Genomic DNA, 20,768 nt, shown 5'->3' with positions numbered 1-20,768 from the left:
TGCACATCCTGCTTCCAGGCAGGACAGGGAGCAAGGATGTGGAAGTGCTGCAGGACAGGCTGTTCCTCTGGTGTTCCAGGGTTGTCAGAGTCAGGGCACATTGGAGAGCTCATGGAATGGCCTGTGCCCAACCTCATTCCCAGGCCAGAGAGATTTGGATAAACAACCCCCAAAGCAACCTTTAATACCAGTGCAATCTCCATGGAGATAGGACAGAATGGCATCAGCCTTGTGCATTCCCCACTTACCGCTGCTGGGCGAAGTCGATTGCTGGCCTGTGGGGAAACACTGCGCCCTTCTCCCTGAGAGCCAGGGGACACAGAGAGAAGGTAATGGCTGTTAGGGGATGGTGGCAGACTGATATGCTGTGGGCTCTTTGCAGTCCCAAGTGGAGAATGCTGTGGAGAGCACTGTGGGCTTAGAAACGTGGAGGAGGTGATGGTGCTCTTGCCCGCTGACTCCATGCAAAGACTGTTTACAATGTGAGGCAGTTGCGGTGTCCCACAGTTACTTAGTTTATCCAAGCTGTTCGCTTGGGCTTTCAAGGCAGTTTGTTTTGATGAGAATGGACAGCTGGATACTGCGTTTTCTTGCTTGATAGGAACACCGAAGAAATGCTGAGTGGGTGGCTGCTTCTCCTCCAGGCCATTGTTCCTTTTTCGCTTCTGGAGTTGCATCCGCAGCTCTTCCACCTGTCTCTGCTCTTGTTGCAGCTTCCATGTCAGTTCATTGATGACCTTCTGTTTTTCCACCAGCATCTTGTCTTTCTCTGTGTCGATCCCTTCCAGTTCCAACTGGATGCTCCCTCCATTCATGCTGCCCATCAGGCTTTCTTCAGCACTGCCATGCACAGGGGATGGTTGGAGACCAAACTGTGGAGAAGTTATTGGTCCATCGTTGAATGTGTCTGGTAAGGAGCCACTGACGGAAAGGTCAGAGGATGCTGGGGAGATGGGTGGGGAGGAGCTGGTGCTGCCAAACTGATAGAAGCTGCTGGATAGCATGCTGGCCGAGGGCTGTGACTGGTAGCTTGACAGTGTGTTTGTTGGGGTGACTGGAAAGGTGACCGTTGTTATTTCATTGAAGTTTGGCACCACACTGCCACTGCAGTCCTGGAAGGGCCGCAGACGCTCCATCAGTGCCGTTTTCGTACCGGATACGGGGAGGCCTCTTATTCGGAGCTGCTGCCTCAGTTCTGACACCTAGAAGCAGAGCCAGCCATTTAGTGACAGTCACTTCCAGCACCTCCCCTCACTGTCATACTCCTTATACACTTGTGGGGAAATACCCTGCTGTGGATATTTCCAGCAGTGAGAGTTCTCCTGGCCTCCTGCCTGATGGGACCGAGCCCCACCCCTCACTGTTACTCACAGTCATTAGAAGCACCATACACAGCCTAACAGCCTCATTGTGTCCCAGCAGAGGAAATACATTCCTCCTTCCAGCAGCCAGAGCTGCTATAAGTGGAGAGCTGGAGCTGTGAATGGGTAATGTGGATAGCAGTGCTCCTAGGGAGGTAATTCTCATGGAACGCAGGCTGACACAGTGGGGCTTGGTGTCCCTGCTAGCAGCTGGCCCTCCTATAGAGGTTTGTGAGTCTGCTACTGATCATGAGCTAACAGGCCAGCTAGCTAACAGAAGCTCATGCTTTTAGATCCATATGGCTCAGGTTCAGGCTTCCCAGATGACTCAGCCAGGGCTTCATTACACACATGCTCCACTTGCTAATCCTTATTCATGTCTCTGAATAGTAAGGATTATTTTACACATCCTGATTCCGCAAGGGACTGGTCTGGGACTTTAATCATGTTTGAGTTTAAGTAACAAAACCTGAAAGAATTGTGTGTGTAAATGACCCACATCAATTAAAATATTTATGCCTATATCTGTAATTTTCACTCCATGCATCTGAAGAAGTGGGTTTTTTACCCACAAAAGCTTATGCCCAAATAAATCTGTTAGTCTTTAAGGTGCCACCGGACTCCTCGTTGTTTTTATCAATCTAGCGTGAGTCTTTATTCCCCACCCTTTCCCCTCAGGGGCTGGTCTATATAAGAGTTAGTGACTCAGCAACAGCTTCTAGCTACAGGACTAGTCCTTAAGTTCAGGCAGTAAGAGCTCATGCTTTTCAAATCATAGATTTGTTCCCCACAGACAGCTCCTCAAGGAGTTACCACTTTGGGTTCTCCTGCAAACATTTGGCACAGCTCTGACCTCCTGCCTCAATCTGATGGCAATTTGGGGATTCCTGCACAGCAGCAATAGCATGGTCTCTAGTACCACTGCGTTATTTGTCTCAGGACAAAGCCGAGCATTTTGTGAAACATAAAGGCACTTAGCTCTTCTCCATGCCTTGTACATTTTGCTGCATTCGCTTGCTCTATAACATGCAAGTTCAGGTTCCAACCAGCTCATCACTGTTACCTTGGGATGCCCGATAGACTTCAAAGCATTTTCATTGTAAGGTATGGTGTCGCTAGATACTATTACTGTTAATGAATGATTAATGGGAGGTTTGCACTCACTTTCAGATCATCCAGGTTGGAAGGGAGAGGGCCTGGTTTGATAGAAGAAACACAGGTCTGTCCGGAAAAAGTGGTTTTCACTGGGGAAAGGGGCATGTTGGTGACTGGAGTTGAGGAAGAGTTTGAACTTTTGACCATTTGCTCACTTGGTTGCCTGAAATTACAAAGGAGAGGTTTTGGGTAACAGTGTCCAGTTTTTGCCACATTTACTAATAGAAAACGGGACTTACTTATGGAAGGATGGCCAAAGAACAGCCCCTGCCCATCTAAAATATGATTTAACTTCTACATCATAGCTGCTTTCTTCTTCACTTTAGAGGGGTGCCCCAAGGTCCCAGTATATAATGCTCCATCTAGAGGTGATTGTAAAGAACATTGGAGACACTATAGCAGGGCATGGGGAGCCCCAGGAAGGAGTGCAGCAAGAGCCTGCAGAGTTCATGGGAGGGGCTGCAGAGAGAGGACTGAGGATGATTATCTTTCCTTGTCCATTTTCAGGGGGGATCAACGGAGGCCTTATGTGGCTGTCATCCCTCCATCTGGCCAATCAGAATAACGCTTTGGATGTGACCAGCGCAACATTTTCAAACTGTGCTTCCAGATCCCCGCTATGCTGCACCAACAGGCACATAAGCATCGAGGAGGGACCTGCAGGAGAGCCTAGAAAGCCCCCCAAAACATCTAAGTCGCAGTCTACTGTGCACACATTGTTCTTCACAGGCTGCTGACTCACTTGTGCTGCGCTTGGGGGATTCCCGGGTAGCTGAAGTGCTGCTGATGCTGCTGACTGAGGATTTGTAGCTGCAGGAAGAGCTGCTGCTGTTGGAGGAGCCTAGCATAGGCTGAGTCCATGGGCGGAGGAGACTTCTCTGCTTTCTGGTCAGGCGGAATGTACTGGTGATATTTCAGCTTCTTCACCTTCGGCTTGGCGTCCTTGGGCTTTTTGTGGCGGTTCTTGCTGTCGCTGGACGATTTTGACTGCATGTCATACAGAGAAAAGAACAGGGGTTATCTGAGAAATCAGGCCCTGAGCTGGAGTTGGCTAAGTGATGACATTCACATGTATGAATTTAGAGACCTGGAACCAGAGGATGGGAATGTCCGTACTCCTGTGGACATTCTGCACTAAGAATTTAAAAATTCTACACCAAAAAATTAAAAATTACGTGCAAATTATTTTAAAATTCTACAAGTTTTATTTGTCAAGGCCTGGGCCTGCCCCAGAAACACCCTGGGGCCCTGCCCCTCTGCACCAGGCGCACCAGGTGTGGGGCAGGTAGGCTCAACCAGGCAGGATCCAAGCATGGAGGGGCTCAGTGTGGGAGGATCCAGGTGTGGGGTGAGAGGATTCTGTGTGGGACAATCTGTGTGCAGGCAGTTCAGTGGGGGGTCTAGGTGTGGGGGGATCTGGATGCTCACAGGCTCGTTGGGCGTGTTCCCGGTACAGCGGCAATGGGATTCTGCAGGGGCTTCCCGGTGAAGGTGGCTGGGGCTCAGCAGAGGGGTCTGGGTGTGGGGGAGTGGGGCTTGGTGGGGTGGGAGTCTGGGTGCAGCTAGTTGGGGGTCTGGATGTGGGGGCTCAGGTTGGTGCAGAGACTGGGGCATCATGGTGGGGGTTTGAGTGGAGGGAGCTCAGTGGGTGGTGGTCTGGGTGCAGGGGTGGGGGTCCAGAGGCAGAGGGTCTGTGTGAAAGGGGGCTCCAGATGCAGGGGTTGAGGTTCAGTGGGGTGGGGTTCAGGTATGGAGGGCTAGGGGAGTTCTGAATGTACATGGTAAGGCTTGGCAGGGGGGTCTGGGTATGGGAGGTCTGGATGCATAGGGGTTGGGTGGATGGGGGAGCAGCTGCCTGTACAATGACCCCTCCCCACACAGTTGAGGAGCGATGGGGGCAGGAAGCAGGGGAGGATGCTGAGCTTCCTGCAGCTGCGGGAGGTTTCTGGGGGTGGGTCTGACACAGCCCCAGACACTCTTTGCAGGGGAAGAGGAAGTCCTGTCTTCTCCTGCCTCCAGCCCAGATGGGACTAGCATCTGATCCTGGCTCAGGGTAGAAGCCACTGGCTGGGGTGTCCCCAGCCCCATGGTGATTTAGCTCTCTGCTAGCTGCTCCGGGTGCGTGAAATGATGTACCTGCTGTGCTAGGGAGTGGTGCGTGACTGCTCTTGCAGCTTCCCTTTGCTTCCCTGTCAGAAAGTCATTTTTTTCTGCAGGAAAGCAAAGAAATCTGAATTCTGCGCATGAGCAGTGGTGCAGAATTCCCCTAGGAGTAATGTCCTGAGCCCAGCACTGTCACCTGATCCTAATGGTGAGCCCCAAGTGGTCCTTCCCCTCCAGGGCTCTGCCTACATGCCCAGGCCCCAGATCTGGAGACCATTCCTGTCTCTAAGTGACAATCACCGAAGTGACGCACCTGCTTCCAGACACACCAGATGAACCAATAGTATCCAAGGAGCTTCCCTTTTATCTTGAATTTTGCATTCCTAGTTTGTATTCTTTTCCCTCTCTGTGTAGCTGGTGGGGCTATCTAATATTCAGAACCTAGAGAATTGCCCACATTGAGACTGTGTCAGAATTCAATATCCAGGGCTTCTCGCAGGGCACAATTCTACTCCTTGACCTTCATGGCGGCTCTTAAATGGGATCCACTATGGAGTTCCATTCATGCAGGGAGAGCAGCACACCAGCCCTGGGGTCTCCTGTGCAGAGCAGGACAATAATTGGGGTTTTCACTCTTTTGATTTTAGTGCTTCCATTAAAAAATCCCAGTGTGCAATTACCTAGATCATTAAAGTCAATGGAAAATGAGGGGACCTGCAGCAAACTAAGCAGAGATAGTCCCCATTGTCTTTCCTGAATGAGCAAACAAGCTTTATACCAGGCTTTGCAGTCACTTGGGCATTGGAGATTACAGACTGATTTACAGACTGAATTAGTGCATTTCATTGTACTATAGGGATAACACGTGCACCAAGGACCTGGTTAACTTTTACTAAGTTGCATTTCTCTGGTTAAAGTTCTGCTCTCAGGTCAGCCTGGCAGATTGTGACTCTGATATTCTGCTTCCTTTCCATTCCTGGACCTCCCAGTGGGTGTCCACAAATCATGTTGCATTGGGAGATCTGCCCATGCATGACAGCAGAATAGCATTGAGAGTGTCAGAGGAGTATTATGACTTAATAACATCCTCTCTTCTCACAGCTGTTTGTTCAAAAGGCCTAAATCCTGCTCAGAGATACAGGGTGGGTGAGGCAGTATCTTTTATTGGACCAACTTCTGTTGGTGAAAGAGAAAAGCTTTTAAGCTACACAGAGCTCTTCTTCGTGTCTAATCTAATATCTTGGGACTGACATGGCTACAACAACATTGCATAAATCCTGCTCAGTGAGGCACCAAAAGCTGCTTTCTCTAAAGCAACTAAAATCCTCATCTGAGGCCAGTCCTCTTACTCATCTACTCATTTACATTGATTAGCCTAATTCAATGTACTGCTGGGGGACTGAGAAGTCACACTCACTACGGACTGTGCTGCTCTGAGTGCGAGGAGCCCAGCCCTCTAATGCACTGTATTGAACTCCTCCGTGTGACCCTGAGGCTTGGCATGCTGATAACTCTAATAAAACAATGACCATGATACTGAGATCCCAGCATCAAGGGGTGAGTGGTCTTTCAGGGCAGCAATGTGTGCTGTGAGACATGTCCCGGGCAGTGGGAACAAGGGGAGTGTTTACGCAAACTTTTCCAGGTGATCCCGGCCTGGGAACAAGCTAAGCAAAGGCTCAGTCCAGACAAGACAGAGGTGGTTCTAGTAGGTAGCATCTGGAGAGCATCTCAGGATTGATGGTCTGGATGGAGGAGAACTGTACATCTTTTATCCTTATGTGAGGTTCACCATGTAGAGCACTTCTGGAGCAGGGATTTCTCTTACATTCCCAGCTGGTGGAGGTGACCAGAAGGGCCTGTTTATGGTTGGTGTGGTGATGGTGGCTGGTATCTCTGTAGACTAGATCACTGCAGTTCCTTCAGCATGGGGTCCCCTCACAGACCACTCAGAATCTTGTCCTGGTGCAGAATGTGGCTGCCTGCTTTCTCGGTATTGCTGGGCAAAAGAAGGACATTTTGCCTGCAGTTCAGAGCCCACATGGATTCCCTGCTTACTTCTGGGTGCCATTCAGGGTATTGGCATTGATCTTTAAAGCCCACTTGCCGAGAACCTCCCTTTCAAATCTCCCCCTACACCCTCCTCTTCAATCAGCCTCCCGTCTCTTCTGCTCATCAAGAATCTTCACATCATCACGCTAGGAGCTGCTGGCCCATATCCTGCCTTGCATTTGTTTCCTTGTCAAGCTCTTCAGGATGGGGGGCCGAGCCAGTCTGTCCCATGGCCTGGGTCCTAGCTGCTCCCTCCCTCCCTCTGCACTGGCTCAGAAGCCACAAACAGACAATGCACTCTCATTTACGGAGCCAAGAGTTGCGTATCTGGAGGCTGGGTGGGGACAGAGCATTTTCTGGGGTTTGCCAGCTCCTGAAGTGCCAGACTGAGTCTCTATGGGTATGTCTGCACTGCACTGCACAAGCCCCTTCCACCGCCATACAAATCAGTCTGACTTGGTCAGAAAGCACCTGGCTTCTAGGACCCTGTTGGAGATGGGTCAGAGCCTGAGTCCTGCTGAGAGACAGAGTCCAGCAGTTGTAAACCCAGATTTAAAATGCCGTGTGGACGCTCAAGCATTGGCTTGGAAACACCAAGCCCATAAGCCCGGATCCCACAAACCTGGGCTTCGTCTGTAGTGTAGACATACCCAAGGGGGCCCTACCAAAAGGACTACAACTATAATGGCTACCAGAGACTTCTGACCCCATTTCCCAGCATGCATTGAGCTGGGGTGGGGACAGAAGGAACCCTGCTGGGCCAAGAGGGAGACTTCTGCATGGGGTGATCTGGACCAAGCGGTCCATGGACCAATGACAAGTGGGCGCTGCATAGCCCCTAGCAGGGGACAGCCTGACTCAGAGAAACAGCTGAAGTTTGGTTTTGGTTTGGAAGCTGGGTGTCCCTGCTGAGCTGCCATTCCTCCCACAGAGCATTCTGGCTCTGCTGTGAGATCTAGCTGCATGGACCTGGCAGCTCCAGCCCTGCAGTGACAGCATCCTGCAAAGCTGTCTGGCCTGGCTACCAAGAGCCAGCTGAGACTCAAGGAGGATCCCAGGCCAGGGAGCAGTGAGCCTGGTAGGATTGGGAAAGGGTCCTGCCCCTCTCAGGGGTGAAAAATAAAATCAGACGACTTTTATTTAAGCCAGCCAGTGCCACAATGCTGCAGTGCTCCACCTCGGGACTCAGCCTTGGCATACTATCTGCCTGAGATGGTGCCAGGGGAAGGAGCCAGAGCGGGGGAGGAATTGGGAGTTTGTTATTCTGTTATTTTGGGAGTGTCGTTCCTTTGCATGGCCCAGTGAGGAGTCACCTTGGGTGAAGACACCAGGTGCCAGAAAAGAACCCATGACCCAGCCCAGCCCACATGAGTAGAAGGGAGAAGCCACTCCTAATATTAGTAATAGCAAGCACCAGAGAGAGAGAGAATGGAGGAAGCGTAAGCCACACCTTGCAGGAGAGGCTATCTATCTATCTATCTATCTATCTATCTATCTATCTATCTATCTATCTATCTATCTATCTATCATGACTGTAATATTCTACAATTGTGTGAAATGTGCATTAGTATCAAAATCCCCTCTTCCTATGGACAGCAGCACTTTCTGAAGAGACACATAGGTGCCTATGCAGCCTTGGGGCAGGGTTTCAGTACTGTGGGTTGAAACTGGCTGCTAAAGTGCATTAAGAAAATGTAGCTAAACTTTAATCAGCAAAACTCAGATAGCCGTGTGGTCATTCTTCGCAAGGCGATGGGGTAGATACGTTACCTTCACCACCGCAGGCACCGGGAGGGGTGGGCTCTGCTGGCCGTTCACCTGCTTCGGGCTTTCACACTGGCTGTTTTGCACTGATGTCAGGTCAGTCACGTTGTTTTCAGAGCTGTGGGAATGATCCTGGAATCAAGAATCAGTCGCCATTAGCATGTGGCACCTAATGTCCAGGAATATAGGAAGCAGCATTAAGAAACCTTGTCATGTGTGGAAAAACGTTCCCTCTCTAGTCATGGAGCCAGCACCCTAAGTGGGTGTGAGCCTCCCAGCCGTCTGTGGCTGATTGGCACGGTGTTGTTGGGGATCCTCCTGAACATGCATTAGCTGCCTGCCTCAGGGCATCTGCGGACTGCAGCGATGGCTCTGCAGCCTCTGGAGCTATCACCTCTCAGGTGGGGCTATCCTTGGAGCCAGGGACATCGTTTCCAGCTCAGGTCGATATACTCACACTAACTCGCCAGAAACCAAAGTGTAGCCGCAGCAGTGGAAGTAGCGGGAGGGGCTAGCCACCCCGAGTATGTACCTAGCATCTCAGACGGGTCATACTCGGGATGACTAGCCCCCTTCCTCTACCCGGGCCGCTGCAGCTACACTGCTATCGTGAGCTCTGTAGCTGCCTCCAAGCTAGCATGGGTATCACACCTCCAGCTTGCGGTGCAGCCAGACCTGAAGTGCTGAACCCGAGAGGCAGGCAGAGGCCCTCGGTCCTGCACTAATGAGAGTGCTGCTGCACAGCCACCAGGCACCTCCAGTGCTCCTCGTACCAGGAGTGAGCTCTAAGCCTGGATCCTGAGGGTGGTGTCTCCTTGGGCACTCCCATTCTCTTCCCATACTCCAGCCTTGGGAGTAAGGGGGAGCGTGGACGAGACCTGAGACCTTCCCTGCTCGGTGTCAAACCCCATTCACTACCCACACGCAGCCTCCGCACCAGGGCTAGACTGTACATGGGCAGCTGTTGGTATCATGCTACCAGCAATTAAACACTCCAGCGCCACGAGAACCGATGGATTCTGTTCCTCAGGACTATTTACATCACCCAAGCCACCAAAACCCAGTTTGCAAAGATTGCTCTGTCAAACAGAGGAAACAAACTAAGAGACAGGACGAAATCTTGCTCCTAACTGGAGCCCTGCAGTCATCGCCCTCATGGGATATCCCACACAGGCAGCTTGCATATGCAATTGTATCCATCTTCTCCTAGAAGCTTGTTTGGAATACAGTGATTTCTCAGTGCAAGTCAGAACAAACCTTCCTGATGCCCTGCCTTGGTTTATATGTGTCTCACACCAATAGCGTTTCATCAGGCCGATACAATTAGACAAACCAAATGGACAATCATTTGGCTACCTGCCATAAGTGCTTGGAAAATTGAGGTACCCAATGCCAAGTACGCTGTGTAACAAAGACATTGGAATGGAGAAGAGTTGCCTAGCCAAGAATCCGTCACTGGCAGGTTAACAATATCTCAGGATCTTTTGCAGAACACCCCAGTGCTCCCTGGGACGACCAGAGACTGATATCCCCCTGCTTTCCCCTGCCTGCAGCCTGTGCACTCAGAGTGGGTCCTGCCCGGGGATCTTGCACTAGCCCATGCTTCACAAGTGGATTTAAAGAGAAAGCACGTTTATTTTTTCAGGATCCTGAGTCTGGGTCCCCATTTGTCTCATTAAGTCCCTGTCAGAGCAAGTTCCCTGGGGACCCTGGGCAAGGCTCATGGAATTGTCCGCTGGGGGCTGCCCTTTCCCCTTGGAGGTTGACAGGGGATGCATGCACATAGCATGGCCTGCAGCTTCATCCCCACAGCAGCTGCTGACCCTCCCTCCCAGGCAGCAGCGCTCTGTATTACTCCTGGAGTGGCCTGCAGTCCCCCATTTTCACGGAGTTGATCTCCTTCAAAGGTATTAATTACTGTCAAATGCTGGGGAAGGAAAGGCCTCCCCCCAGAGCCATGTGCACAGCCACTACCTCAGATTGCAGTTACAGAGACGCATCAAGACCCGGGGACGTCACTCTGGGGGAGCTGCTGACTGACAACCTGCTAGTTACAGCACTGGCCGCACACTGATGCTAGTTAGCAAAGCCCAGCTCTCCAGCTTTGATTTGTCTGGAGAAAAGCATTACAGCCCCGCTGCTAGCTAGTTCTACTGTCTGCTTGTACCCACTCCCCATGCCCCCTGCTGCCCCTTGGGTCTGGAAAGCCTCACCCTTTCAGCCTCACAGCCTTTCAGCCTCGATTCCTCTCCTGTCTGTGGTCTCCAAGGAGAAAAGCTGCTGACATGCTTAAAGCTGCCAAAACTACAAGAGAATCTAGGTGCTAGGGTGATACAAATAATAACTACTAACACCGAATGCCTAGTGACCAATAGAAAGGGCAGAGGGGAAGCCACAGCAAAGGCATTTGCATCCTAGAGCAGTAGGGACAGGAAGAAAGATAAGCACTGCCCCCTCTTCTACAGCCAGATTCAGTCAGACCCCCTGAAAGGGCCAGAAATGTTTGGGTAGAGCCTTGCCCCTGTTGAGTGATGGCAGGGACTGGAACTGGACATCAGGCACTGTCACAGCAGAGGCTGTTCATGTGAGTTGCAAGATCGGTGCATGGGATTCTGCTGCAGCATCTTCCAGAAAGTATCTGGCACCAGTGGAAACTTTGGAAATGCACCGGGCCTTTGCTGCCCCACAGACCCTGCAAGCTACACAAGCATTTGGCCTCTGTTCTTTCCTCCGTGCCTGCATGACCACACTGCCCATCAGTCACCTGTTCTCACTCTCTGACCTGAATGCCGCTTGCCAGGGCAGGCTGGGCTGGGAGTGAGTGAGCCTTTTCACAGCATGTGGCATCGAGCTAGATGCTCTCTCTCTCTGTCCCTTCCAGCCCAGATATAAAGCAAAGAAATAGATCAAAGGAAGCAATGAAGCAGTTAGGCTCCATGGAGACTCCAGGGCAGCTGGCTGTACAGGAAGGCTGAGCCAGGCAGCCACATCTCTGCTTTCTTTTAAGCAGCCTGTGCCAGTCTGAGAGCTCCCAGGGATGGTCAGCCTAGGCATTGCTCCCCCTGTCTCCACTCTATATAGGAGGGTACTATGCTAGCTTCCCAAGGCCAGATACTGCCTCCTTTGCTGACACTGAGCAGAACCTCTCTGAGCCCATTGCGGTCTGTGGGACTCTTGGAATAGGGATGGTCTCCTGAGTGTGGGCTGAGACGGAGGCAGAATCAGCCCCCTCCCTAGCAAGCACACGCCTCCCCATGACCATGTGGACGGGTGGAAGGAGGTTGTTTAAAGCCCTCACTTGAAGGTTGCTCTAGGGGGTGCGTGCAAGGGGGAGAGAGAAGAGTCAGCACTGTGAGCAGCTTTCGGGAGGGCTCTGCAGTGCAGCCCCACAGTAACCCAGCAGTAAGTTCCTGAGCCCTGGGCGTCGCTTGCCCAAGGGGATGAGCACTCCCCCCCCCCACATGGGGTGCAGAGTATTCCTGCATTCAGAGTGTTGGGTGGATGTCCAAATGCCCTCGCTGGGCAGAGGGGACAGGCTTCCCCAAGCTGGCTCCCAGGGCCAAGCCCTGGCCTGCCCACAGAACACTTTTTATTTTTTTTACCTGAGTTGTCCCTGATGTGGCAGAGGAAATTGCCTCTGAATTTTTGGTGCCTGCTGTTGATTCTGTGGAGCCCTGCAAATCCTCCCTCCTGGCCTGCTCTGGAGACAGGCCATCATTGCTACTGTCTTCTTCAAAGGCAAAAGCATCAGCTGATTTAGAGAAGCTCCCCTGGGCACCTTAACAAGTGAAACAAAGGCAATGGGTCAGTGGTGCGTAAACAGAGACAGCCATAGCAACGTGTGCAATGAACCATTTCAGCGGCTATACCAAACCCCCTACAATACACAAGTCCAGCCCCCAGTACCTGGTGTGGGAGCACATTGAGCACAGTTGAGGGTGATTTTGATGGAATGAGCAATAGCCCCTGGGAACAGTGCCCTGATTCCAGTATGGGCATTTCAGATATTCCTGGCTGTGATGTGGAGCTGTATTTTGTGCAGCATCTTTCATACAAGTGTTCAAACATAGGCATCCCATTGGAGTGCCCAAGAAACAACTCCCGTAAAATCATATCAGGTTTTGGTGTCTCTGTGCCCGTTTTATGCCTAATACTCTGTACACATCCACCTACAGATCTGGGCCTTCTAGTAAGGGGCTCACAGAAGTGCAGCTGAGATCTGAGCTGAGATGGAGAGTCCATGAGGCGAGAGGTCAGGCAAGCTGCTCAGACTGCAGGAGTGCCAGAGGACAGTGCCCTGCAGGCTCATGTAGAGGGACAGGGAAGAGCGTCACAGAGGGCAGTAGGGAGAGATTTTGAAAAACCTGCCCCATTGAAATCTCTACGCTGCAGATGGATTTTGGCTTATTCTGGTTATCATCCTTTGAATTGATTTTATTTCAGATGTGTCTGTCTGTTTCCCATTTGTATCCATCTGCTCCAGAGCAGGCTGTGGGGATCAGGCCCTGGAAACTTGGGGCATTTCAATCATTAAGCCCTAATATGTGTCCTCCCAACATGGATGTGCAAAAATACGGAGACCCAGGCTCCTGCTCTCTCACTGGCCTCACTGGGCACGTTGTGGAGGCAGCACACTCGTGAGCGACACTCTCGTGAGCAAACGCAGCACAGTGATTCTGCTCCCCTCTAGTGAATGGGATGCTGTTGACTCAGGGTCTTTAGGGAAAGAAGCGGGAGATCCTAGGAACTTGGCTAGGCAATTGGAGCCTGGGAAATAGTGTAATAGGCCCCCTACTGCACCAAGTGTAGTCCATGGGAGCTGCAGGTATTCAGCACCTTGCAAATCAGATTGTGGGGTTATGAGCCTGAATACAGATTGAGGTGCTTAACTGCAGAATAGGAGTGTAGTGTTCATCTCCAAAGAACACCAGGACCGGTAGACTCAGGAAGTAGCTCGGGGTGAGTGTTTCCCACCTAGGTGGTTGCTTTGAATCCAGAGGTATGTGAAACTGTTCTCACCAGAGGGGCTAGTGCCCAGCAGCCTGTGTAAAATGACTGGGGCGGGGGGGTCCTCCTCCCACTGGACAAATGTTTAAATCACAAAACCAATGGATGCACTGAGCCTGTCCGGAGCCTCCGCAGAGAAGCCAAGGCGTGAATCAAACAAAGGTCTCAAATCTCCAGGCCCCTCCCCTCCCCTGGCTTCTCTGCACAAAGTACAAAGAGTTGGAAGAAATGCTCCAAATGACTAACTGCGCTTCCGGAATCCCACCAAAGCCTGGTCCAGAGGATTCCCAGGGCAGTGTCCCACACTCAGATGGACAAGAGCTCTTGACCCCAGGGTTGTGCTGATAAGCAAAGTGCTGAAAAAGCAAGGCTATTTTGCAAGACCCCCTGGAAGGCTTAGGCCGGAGGGTGGGTAACAGAAGGATTACTGCTGCTGTGGTCATATGCTGCCCAATCTTATCATGCAGCTCTGCACTCAGATAGCTCGGGGACAGCTGGGGAAGGAGGAAGGGCTGGGGAAGAGTGGTCCACCTGTCCGTGCTCCAAGCCTAGCAGTGTGCAGCTTCTCACCAACACACTTCGACGTGTTCTGACCTCTGCCTTCTGTCTGACAAGATAGGCATTATCGCCCATTTTCTTTGCACAGGGTGTGTTGTCCGGAGGGAGAAAGCAGATGAGAGACTCCATCATGTGTGTGGAATAGCTTGCTAAGTCACTGGCCCTGCTGTCGCCAGCTATGCACTAGGGGAGCTCCTGGAGTCTGTGCTCATCTGCCCAAGGCACTTGGTGGGAGGAAATACCACAGGAGCATTGCTAGTTACCATAGTTACAGGTCCCCCAGTGCAGAGCTTGGCTAAGTGCTGGGCTACGCACTCTAGTGGTCTGGGAGCTGCTCGCCTAGCCATGAGCCGCAGTACTCCTAGCACTGGGCTCGAAGGGCTCCAGTCCCACTAACATCCATGTATCAGGAGTAACACACAAGTGGTTTGGTAGGGCTGCCAGGGTCTTCAGGGTGCAAATACTCTCAGCACAAGGGCTCTATCTATTGGAACAAACCCCGCAACCTCAGCCCCAGGGCAGCCAAGGAGAGGGATAATGAGGTAAACTTGTCTCAGTGGGCTCCTTCCTCCATGCCATCCTCTTGCCTGCAGGGCACTGCCCTGGATCTGCCTGCTGCAGCTGCTGCTGTCCCCCTCCAGCAATGGGCTGTGTTCCCCTCCCAAGGCTGTCAGGTTGTGATTTCTAGGCTGCAGACAGGCTGCGCTCCCTCCAGAAGTGCACGTGCTGCCTGCCTGGCTTCTGCCAGGATCTAACATACTCCATTGCGCCCGGCGGGCACCCTGTCTGCACCCCCCCTGTCAGTGCAGGTCACTAGTTCAAGGATTTCTCTGTCACCGTAAGCCTTAAGAACTGATGTGCCTGGGAAGCTGCAGGAGCCAGCAACACCCAGAAACCAAAATTAGGTGTCATGCAGCACAGAATGGTTGTTCTAGGCCTGTTGAAACCAGCTGCTGGTTCTGGGAAGGCCAGGAAAGGGAGCTTGTCTGGTGGGAATCTGTGGAAGCTGATGGCACCTTTTATTCTTAAGATACCATGGGAGGTCTAGGAAGGGTGCGCAGGCAAGGGCATGGAGCAGTGTTGCACCAAAATATGCCAAAAAATAGCCACAGGAGCTTCAAATATTGTGGGGTTTCTGTGATGCCGAGAGCTGACTCAACGGCAGGGTGCTCAGGTGGTGACAATGGCTGTCTTGGTGAGCGCTGTCCTGAGAACTGGGTGACATAGCATGACAGATGGCAAATTATCCACCTTCAGTCTTCCTGCTGTCTGGAGCTTTGAAGGAACCCTATCAAATTCCAACACATTACCATCCTTAGCCTCATATAGAACCCTAGAAGATTAGGGTTGGAAGAGACCTCAGGAGGTCATCTAGTCCAACCCCCTGCTCAAAGCAGGACCATCCCCAACTAAATCATCCCATCCAGGGCGTTGTCAAGCCGGGCCTTAAAAGCCTCTAAGGATGGAGATTCTACCACATCCCTAAGTAACTCATTCCAGTGCTTCACCACCCTCCTACTGAAATAGTTTTTCCTAATAATACAGCTGGGCTGGCAGTTAGGAGGCATTTAAATCCCCTCCAAGAGGAGATACACATCAAACAAGTGAGCCGAGGGGACCTCAGTCAGGGACAACATGGCACTCCAGAGCATGGTTGGAATGTGCTGCCTCTTACTTCACGTCTTGATACCAAGGGTCTGCATGGAGCAGGGAGAGGGAAATGCTCGGCTTATCTCGCTTGCTCTCACTGCAATCTGCGGCTATCCATGTTGTTTCATGATCCCATGCCTCTGCTGTAATCTCAGGCAGGATGGTGTTTGCTTGGGGCTGTTTTTAGTGTACTGCGTATTGTCCTCCTGAGTGCATTGGACAGAGTGATGACAAGGACCTGGTAAAAAAGGCTATTAGATCACCCCTCAGCTATGTGGAGCACAGGCAGCCTCCTGTTGCTGGGACATTAGGGATCTAGACTGGCTTCAGCACTTTTCTTTCACCCTGTTGGATGTGATTAGATGAATATGTCAACTATACTTTCCACTGTATAAACATTTAAAATTCCAAGGTTACAGTAAGACAATTTTAAACCCCGTCATTTTTCTGGTATTGCAAAAACAAAAGACTCAAAGTTTCAGAATAGCAGTGTTCCTCTCTGCTCCGTGTCCGAGCCTGGGCTGCAGGCCCCCAGGGGAATCATGGACCGGGCAAACACACCGTGCTGCTCCTTTGACTTAGGCATTTTGCTACATAAATCTAAAGGCAAGCACTAACATCATGTCGTGCTGCACAGTTCAGAGCTCAGCATTCAAGAACCCCAGAAGGTTTGTTTAAGGATGTGCCCTTGACTCTGCCCCCTTGTGTCTGAACAGCCAACAAAGGGTAGATTCACCCACTGATTGCTGTGCCCAGGTGGGATTCACCCCCAGGGCAGGCAAACCGTCTCCTGGTTGTTCTGCTGGGGAGGACACCTTAAACTCATGGTGGGGGCTCCTCTGCCCATCACGGGGAAGTTGTCTAGGAGAGAGGTTAAATCAGTGCATTCCTGGGCACCTTGGCCACACCTCTCCCAGGGCAGTGCCATCCCACTGTCCAAGCTGCACCAGCTAGCTCCAAGCCTTCTTAAAGTAGGGATTGCAGGCACCTTCCACCCTGCTGCAGGAAGACTTGCTGTGTCAGGCAGGCCCTCAGCCTGCATTTCTGCTGGCAGGAGCTGAGACTGGCTAGAGACCACACTCTTGAATTGTGTGGCCATGGATAATTTCTGAAATAATAAGGTATTAATTTCCAGACACAAGCTGTGATCAGTTGGAGGTAAGGCTGAGAGCACATATTACTAATTTAGGGCAAAACCCCATTACCAATACGTTGTAATTATTCTAAAACAAAGTGTTATAAACCAAGGAAATACACCATCGGGGTAATTCTTAATAGAAATTCAAAGATGCTGAGATGTGGCAAAGCACAGGTAAGGCACCCAAACAACCCAGCTCTGCCCCGTAGTGATGTCATGCAATAATCATAGGATTACGATTCAAATGTTTTGGAGCTGGTGGGCCCAGACTAGATTAAGCTGATTTTAAGGACACATTGTGCTTTTTCATATTTTTACCCTGATGATGTCATTGCAGGGCCTGACAAGAGAATGACTCTAAGCTTTTGAACAGGGGAAGACATTTTTAGTAAGACCGTTTAAAACTTTTGGTTGTTAAGCCCTATTTAATTGAAGCCCCTAACAAGCACTTAGGAGAAAGGCTCTCTTTGTTCAAGATTCAGACACACCTGCCCAGTTTATTGTGAGCTCAGAAAGGTCCCATGCCAGGTGTCTGATTCTGACCTCATATCAGCTTTACGCTCAGCTAACTCCACTTACTCCTGATGTATGCTGGGCTCAGTGAGAAGAGAGTGAGGCCCTCATTGGCTCATCTGTGGTAGAAAAATCCTTGAAATCCCAGACATTCCACAAGCAGAAAATGGTTGGGAAGAAAAACCTTGCAGGCTGTCTTGGTGTATCACAGAAGGGCACAGAGCACAAAGCCACGTTCTTGTCCATTGTCTGTCACCTTTAAGGCCTGAGATCATTGTATGCTCTCGTGTTGCTTGGTGGGCAAGGGAGGAGCCAGGAACTGAGCAAAGTCTGAACACAGCCTCTGACCCAGGTTTCCAAACCACCCTCCCTCATGCTAGGGGGGTTCCCTGGAGTCCATGATTCCCAGGTGGGTTAGTGTGCACATCCCAATGCACAGGCCATGACCAGGATGCCTTTTGCAAGTGTGCCTACCATAGGTTGTTTTCCAGCTGGGCAAAGGCCCTAACCCTCCTCGAGCACTCTTCCCCCAGCAACCTTCCAGCCTCCAAACCTCAGCTCTTTCTGACACAGCTGCATTCAAAGACATGGCTATGGAGTTTTTGTAAAGTAGGAAATGTATTTTTTCCACTCTTCCATCATTTAAAAACGGCTGACGAGATTTGTCTTAAACTCCCTTTAAAAAAAACAACAATCTTCAGGGAGGCACCCAGCCCGAAACATTTCAGGCTAGCGTATTGAAAAGTTACAAGCATGAGAAATCAGGGCATGACACTGGACCCTGAACTATAGTGATGTGACCCGTGCAACACTGGGCCTTAAAGGTGCACATTGTGGTTCACCATGAGCAGAATATACCAAGACCAGAACAGTGACAATAACAGGGGCCAAGAAAGGAAACCTCTGCACATGACAGCATGGGAAATCTGCAGGCTTCACTCTGCTCAACAGTGCTCTGCCGAGTTGGCTCAGCACGGGCTGGAATAGCTCAGGTTCTGCATGCTGGGTTCTTAGCCGAACCAAGAGTCAAAGAGCTTCCTTCTTCTCACGCCACTTCCTGTGTCATTCTAAAGTCAATATTGCCAAAGAGTCTAAGTTCCTGGTGAGCAAAGCCCCTACCATTGGCTCCAGCTCACCCTGAGCACTAGCCAGGACACTGAACGCCCTCACTGGGCTGCACACATAACTGGCAGGCCAGTGCAAATAATCCGTGACAATTAGTGACTGAGTGTTATTGAACAAGGAATTTGGGCTGCATGGGACCAGCTCTCAGGGCCACATTTAAGTCAATGGCAAGACTGCTATTGACGAGTAGAGCTGGATCAGATTCCTCCATGAATGGGCCAGGATTGCGTACAGATAAGCCTTCTTGGCCTGTCACTGCTGGGATCTGTTGGGTCTCTCGTTTCTCGCCTTCAGATACTTCCTGTATTGGGAGCGATGCTGGCAGGATTGAAAGTGCCTTTTCATTTGCGTGTCTGGAACAGTACCAGCCCCATGCAGAAATACTAACAGAGAGCACGGCTGGGCTAGGCTCCATCCCTCCCGCAGGTGCTATCTGTAGGCTGACAGGGTAGTAGCAGTCCTGACCCTGCATCTGCCTGAGCACTGCAACCTGCATTTCCTAGTCCACAGCTCTCCCGCCATTCCCACTGGCCAGTGCCAGGCTCCCCGGGGCTGTTCCAAACCCCAAAATACCGAGAGACAGCATGGGGTGCTGTGCCACAGAGCCACTGCTCTGAGTCAGAGAACTCCGTGGGGCTAGGGCATTTGGCTGTGGAAAGCACCCATGTAGTGCTGGGGCTCTGAGCGGGCTTTATCCCCTTGGTGAGTCAGCATGGCAGCTTAGCGTGCCAGAGCGAGCAGTCCATGCCCTAACTGCACAGCCTGGGCCAGCCCTTACCAAGACCCCAGGGTGACAAGCTGTTTGTCTCAGGTGAGCCAGAGAGCCAGGAGATGCAGGGGGGAGTGTCTTCAGCATCCTGAAGAGAGGAAGCCCCTTGTGTTCACTAACATGAGTCCTGTGGCCTGTGCATCAGAGAACAGCCCCAGCCTGGCTGCTCTCTCTTGGGGCACTGCTGAGCTGCAGTGCAGACACACAGGGCCTGACTCGTCCCTTCCTGGGCCTTGAGGCTGTTTACACCAGTGCAGAGTGAGTGCAAAGCACCACCTTTCTGATTGGGGACCGTTTTACACCCACTTTGCACAAGTCTAAGTAAGTGGAATGACACTCCAGGGAGTGGCAGGGGGCACCAAGGCCCACATGGTACACACAGCACGACCCCTCATGCCCATCATCAGGCATACTCATTCTCCCAATCCTCCTGGCCACCGCCTGGCACTTCAGGCAGAGGCACAAAACCAACCAGCCAACCAAGCAAATGCCAACCAAGTAGCTGTGCACTAACGCCGTGGGGGTGCCTCCCAAGCCCTGACTGATTCCTTACCCCAGCTGTCCCCTGGCTGTGCAAAGAAGGAACTGGATTCTGCTTCGAGCAAGTGAGATGAAGGGATGGTAGGAAGAGACTGAACATGCTGAGGCTTTCTAGCTCAGGCTGATGGAAGCTGTGCCTTCTTCTTGGTCCTTAGCCATAGGGTAGGATTTGGGTTGTGATGCCTAACATAGGTGGAGGGGATGCTGACTCACAAAGGGGTGACTGAACATGTTAGCCTCTTACCTAGGCAATTTAATGGGAGACATTTCTGGGAGGAGATTACAGTTTCCTTTCTCCTCTTAGACCTGGTGAGGAGAATATATGTGCTGCTGACTGGGGCTGCTTGCAGTGAAAATAATATGGGCTAACTTAGGTTCTGTTATGACTCTTAACTTTGTATTGGTAATTTCCTGCCGGACTCATATCTAAGTACTGCACTATATGTATCAATGTCCTTATCAATCTGTGCTGTACACACACGTGCGGTACAAGACGTGCTTCTCTCGTGACCTACCTTTTATCGCCTCTTTCACAGCTGAGTCAACAGGAATAATATTCTTCTCCACCAGCTCCAAAGGACCTGGTCTGAGAGCAATTTTTTCATTGAGATCATCTGCAAGTCGGGCTCTTTTCAGCTTCATCTGAGTAGCTTGAATGGACCCCTCTGCAGCTGAGTCTAAAAGGCCAAAATTGAAAGCATCAGTTCCAGGTCCCGCTGAACCTGTGCTCTAGCTACAGAACACTCAGTGATAATGAGATTCCCCTTCTGGGATCACAGTCAAAACAAAACACATTTCAGGTTAGAGCAGTAAACAGAGAGAGATCAGTTCCAGTATTCTGAGCCTGGAACACTGGCTGTTAGACTACTCCCTAGACATAGGACTGTGTGTGGGATGGATTGTGGGTCTCCACATGGTTCTCAATGGTTCCCAGGTCAGAATTCTCCATTATCAAGTAAAAGATTTTTTCCCCCTAGATTCCAGCTGTGCAAACTCAGCCTGGGACTGTAGAGTTATGCTGGGTTCTGTCTGA

General features: G+C 51.1%; 1 protein-coding gene across 13 annotated transcripts in view; it reads right to left on the bottom strand.

Annotated features, from left to right (window-relative positions):
* MYOCD (myocardin) overlaps positions 1–20,768 on the bottom strand; it is a 473,785-nt gene that overhangs the window by 18,893 nt on the left and 434,124 nt on the right. For all 13 annotated transcript variants that reach the window (XM_037914277.2, XM_043527936.1, XM_037914278.2 and 10 more), the window contains 6 exons: positions 20,251–20,412; positions 12,038–12,213; positions 8,442–8,567; positions 3,259–3,503; positions 2,526–2,679; positions 249–1,202 (listed from right to left, as the gene is read on the bottom strand). In XM_037914277.2, the coding sequence (XP_037770205.1) occupies positions 249–1,202; positions 2,526–2,679; positions 3,259–3,503; positions 8,442–8,567; positions 12,038–12,213; positions 20,251–20,412 (1,817 nt within the window). The remainder of the gene's footprint in view (positions 1–248; positions 1,203–2,525; positions 2,680–3,258; positions 3,504–8,441; positions 8,568–12,037; positions 12,214–20,250; positions 20,413–20,768) is intronic.

The sequence above is a fragment of the Chelonia mydas genome, chromosome 14 (genome assembly GCF_015237465.2).
Source record: "Chelonia mydas isolate rCheMyd1 chromosome 14, rCheMyd1.pri.v2, whole genome shotgun sequence".
NCBI classification, from domain to species: Eukaryota; Metazoa; Chordata; order Testudines; family Cheloniidae; genus Chelonia; species Chelonia mydas.
The sequence above is the reverse complement of the archived record's forward strand: the minus strand, read 5'-3'. Positions and strand labels throughout refer to the sequence as shown.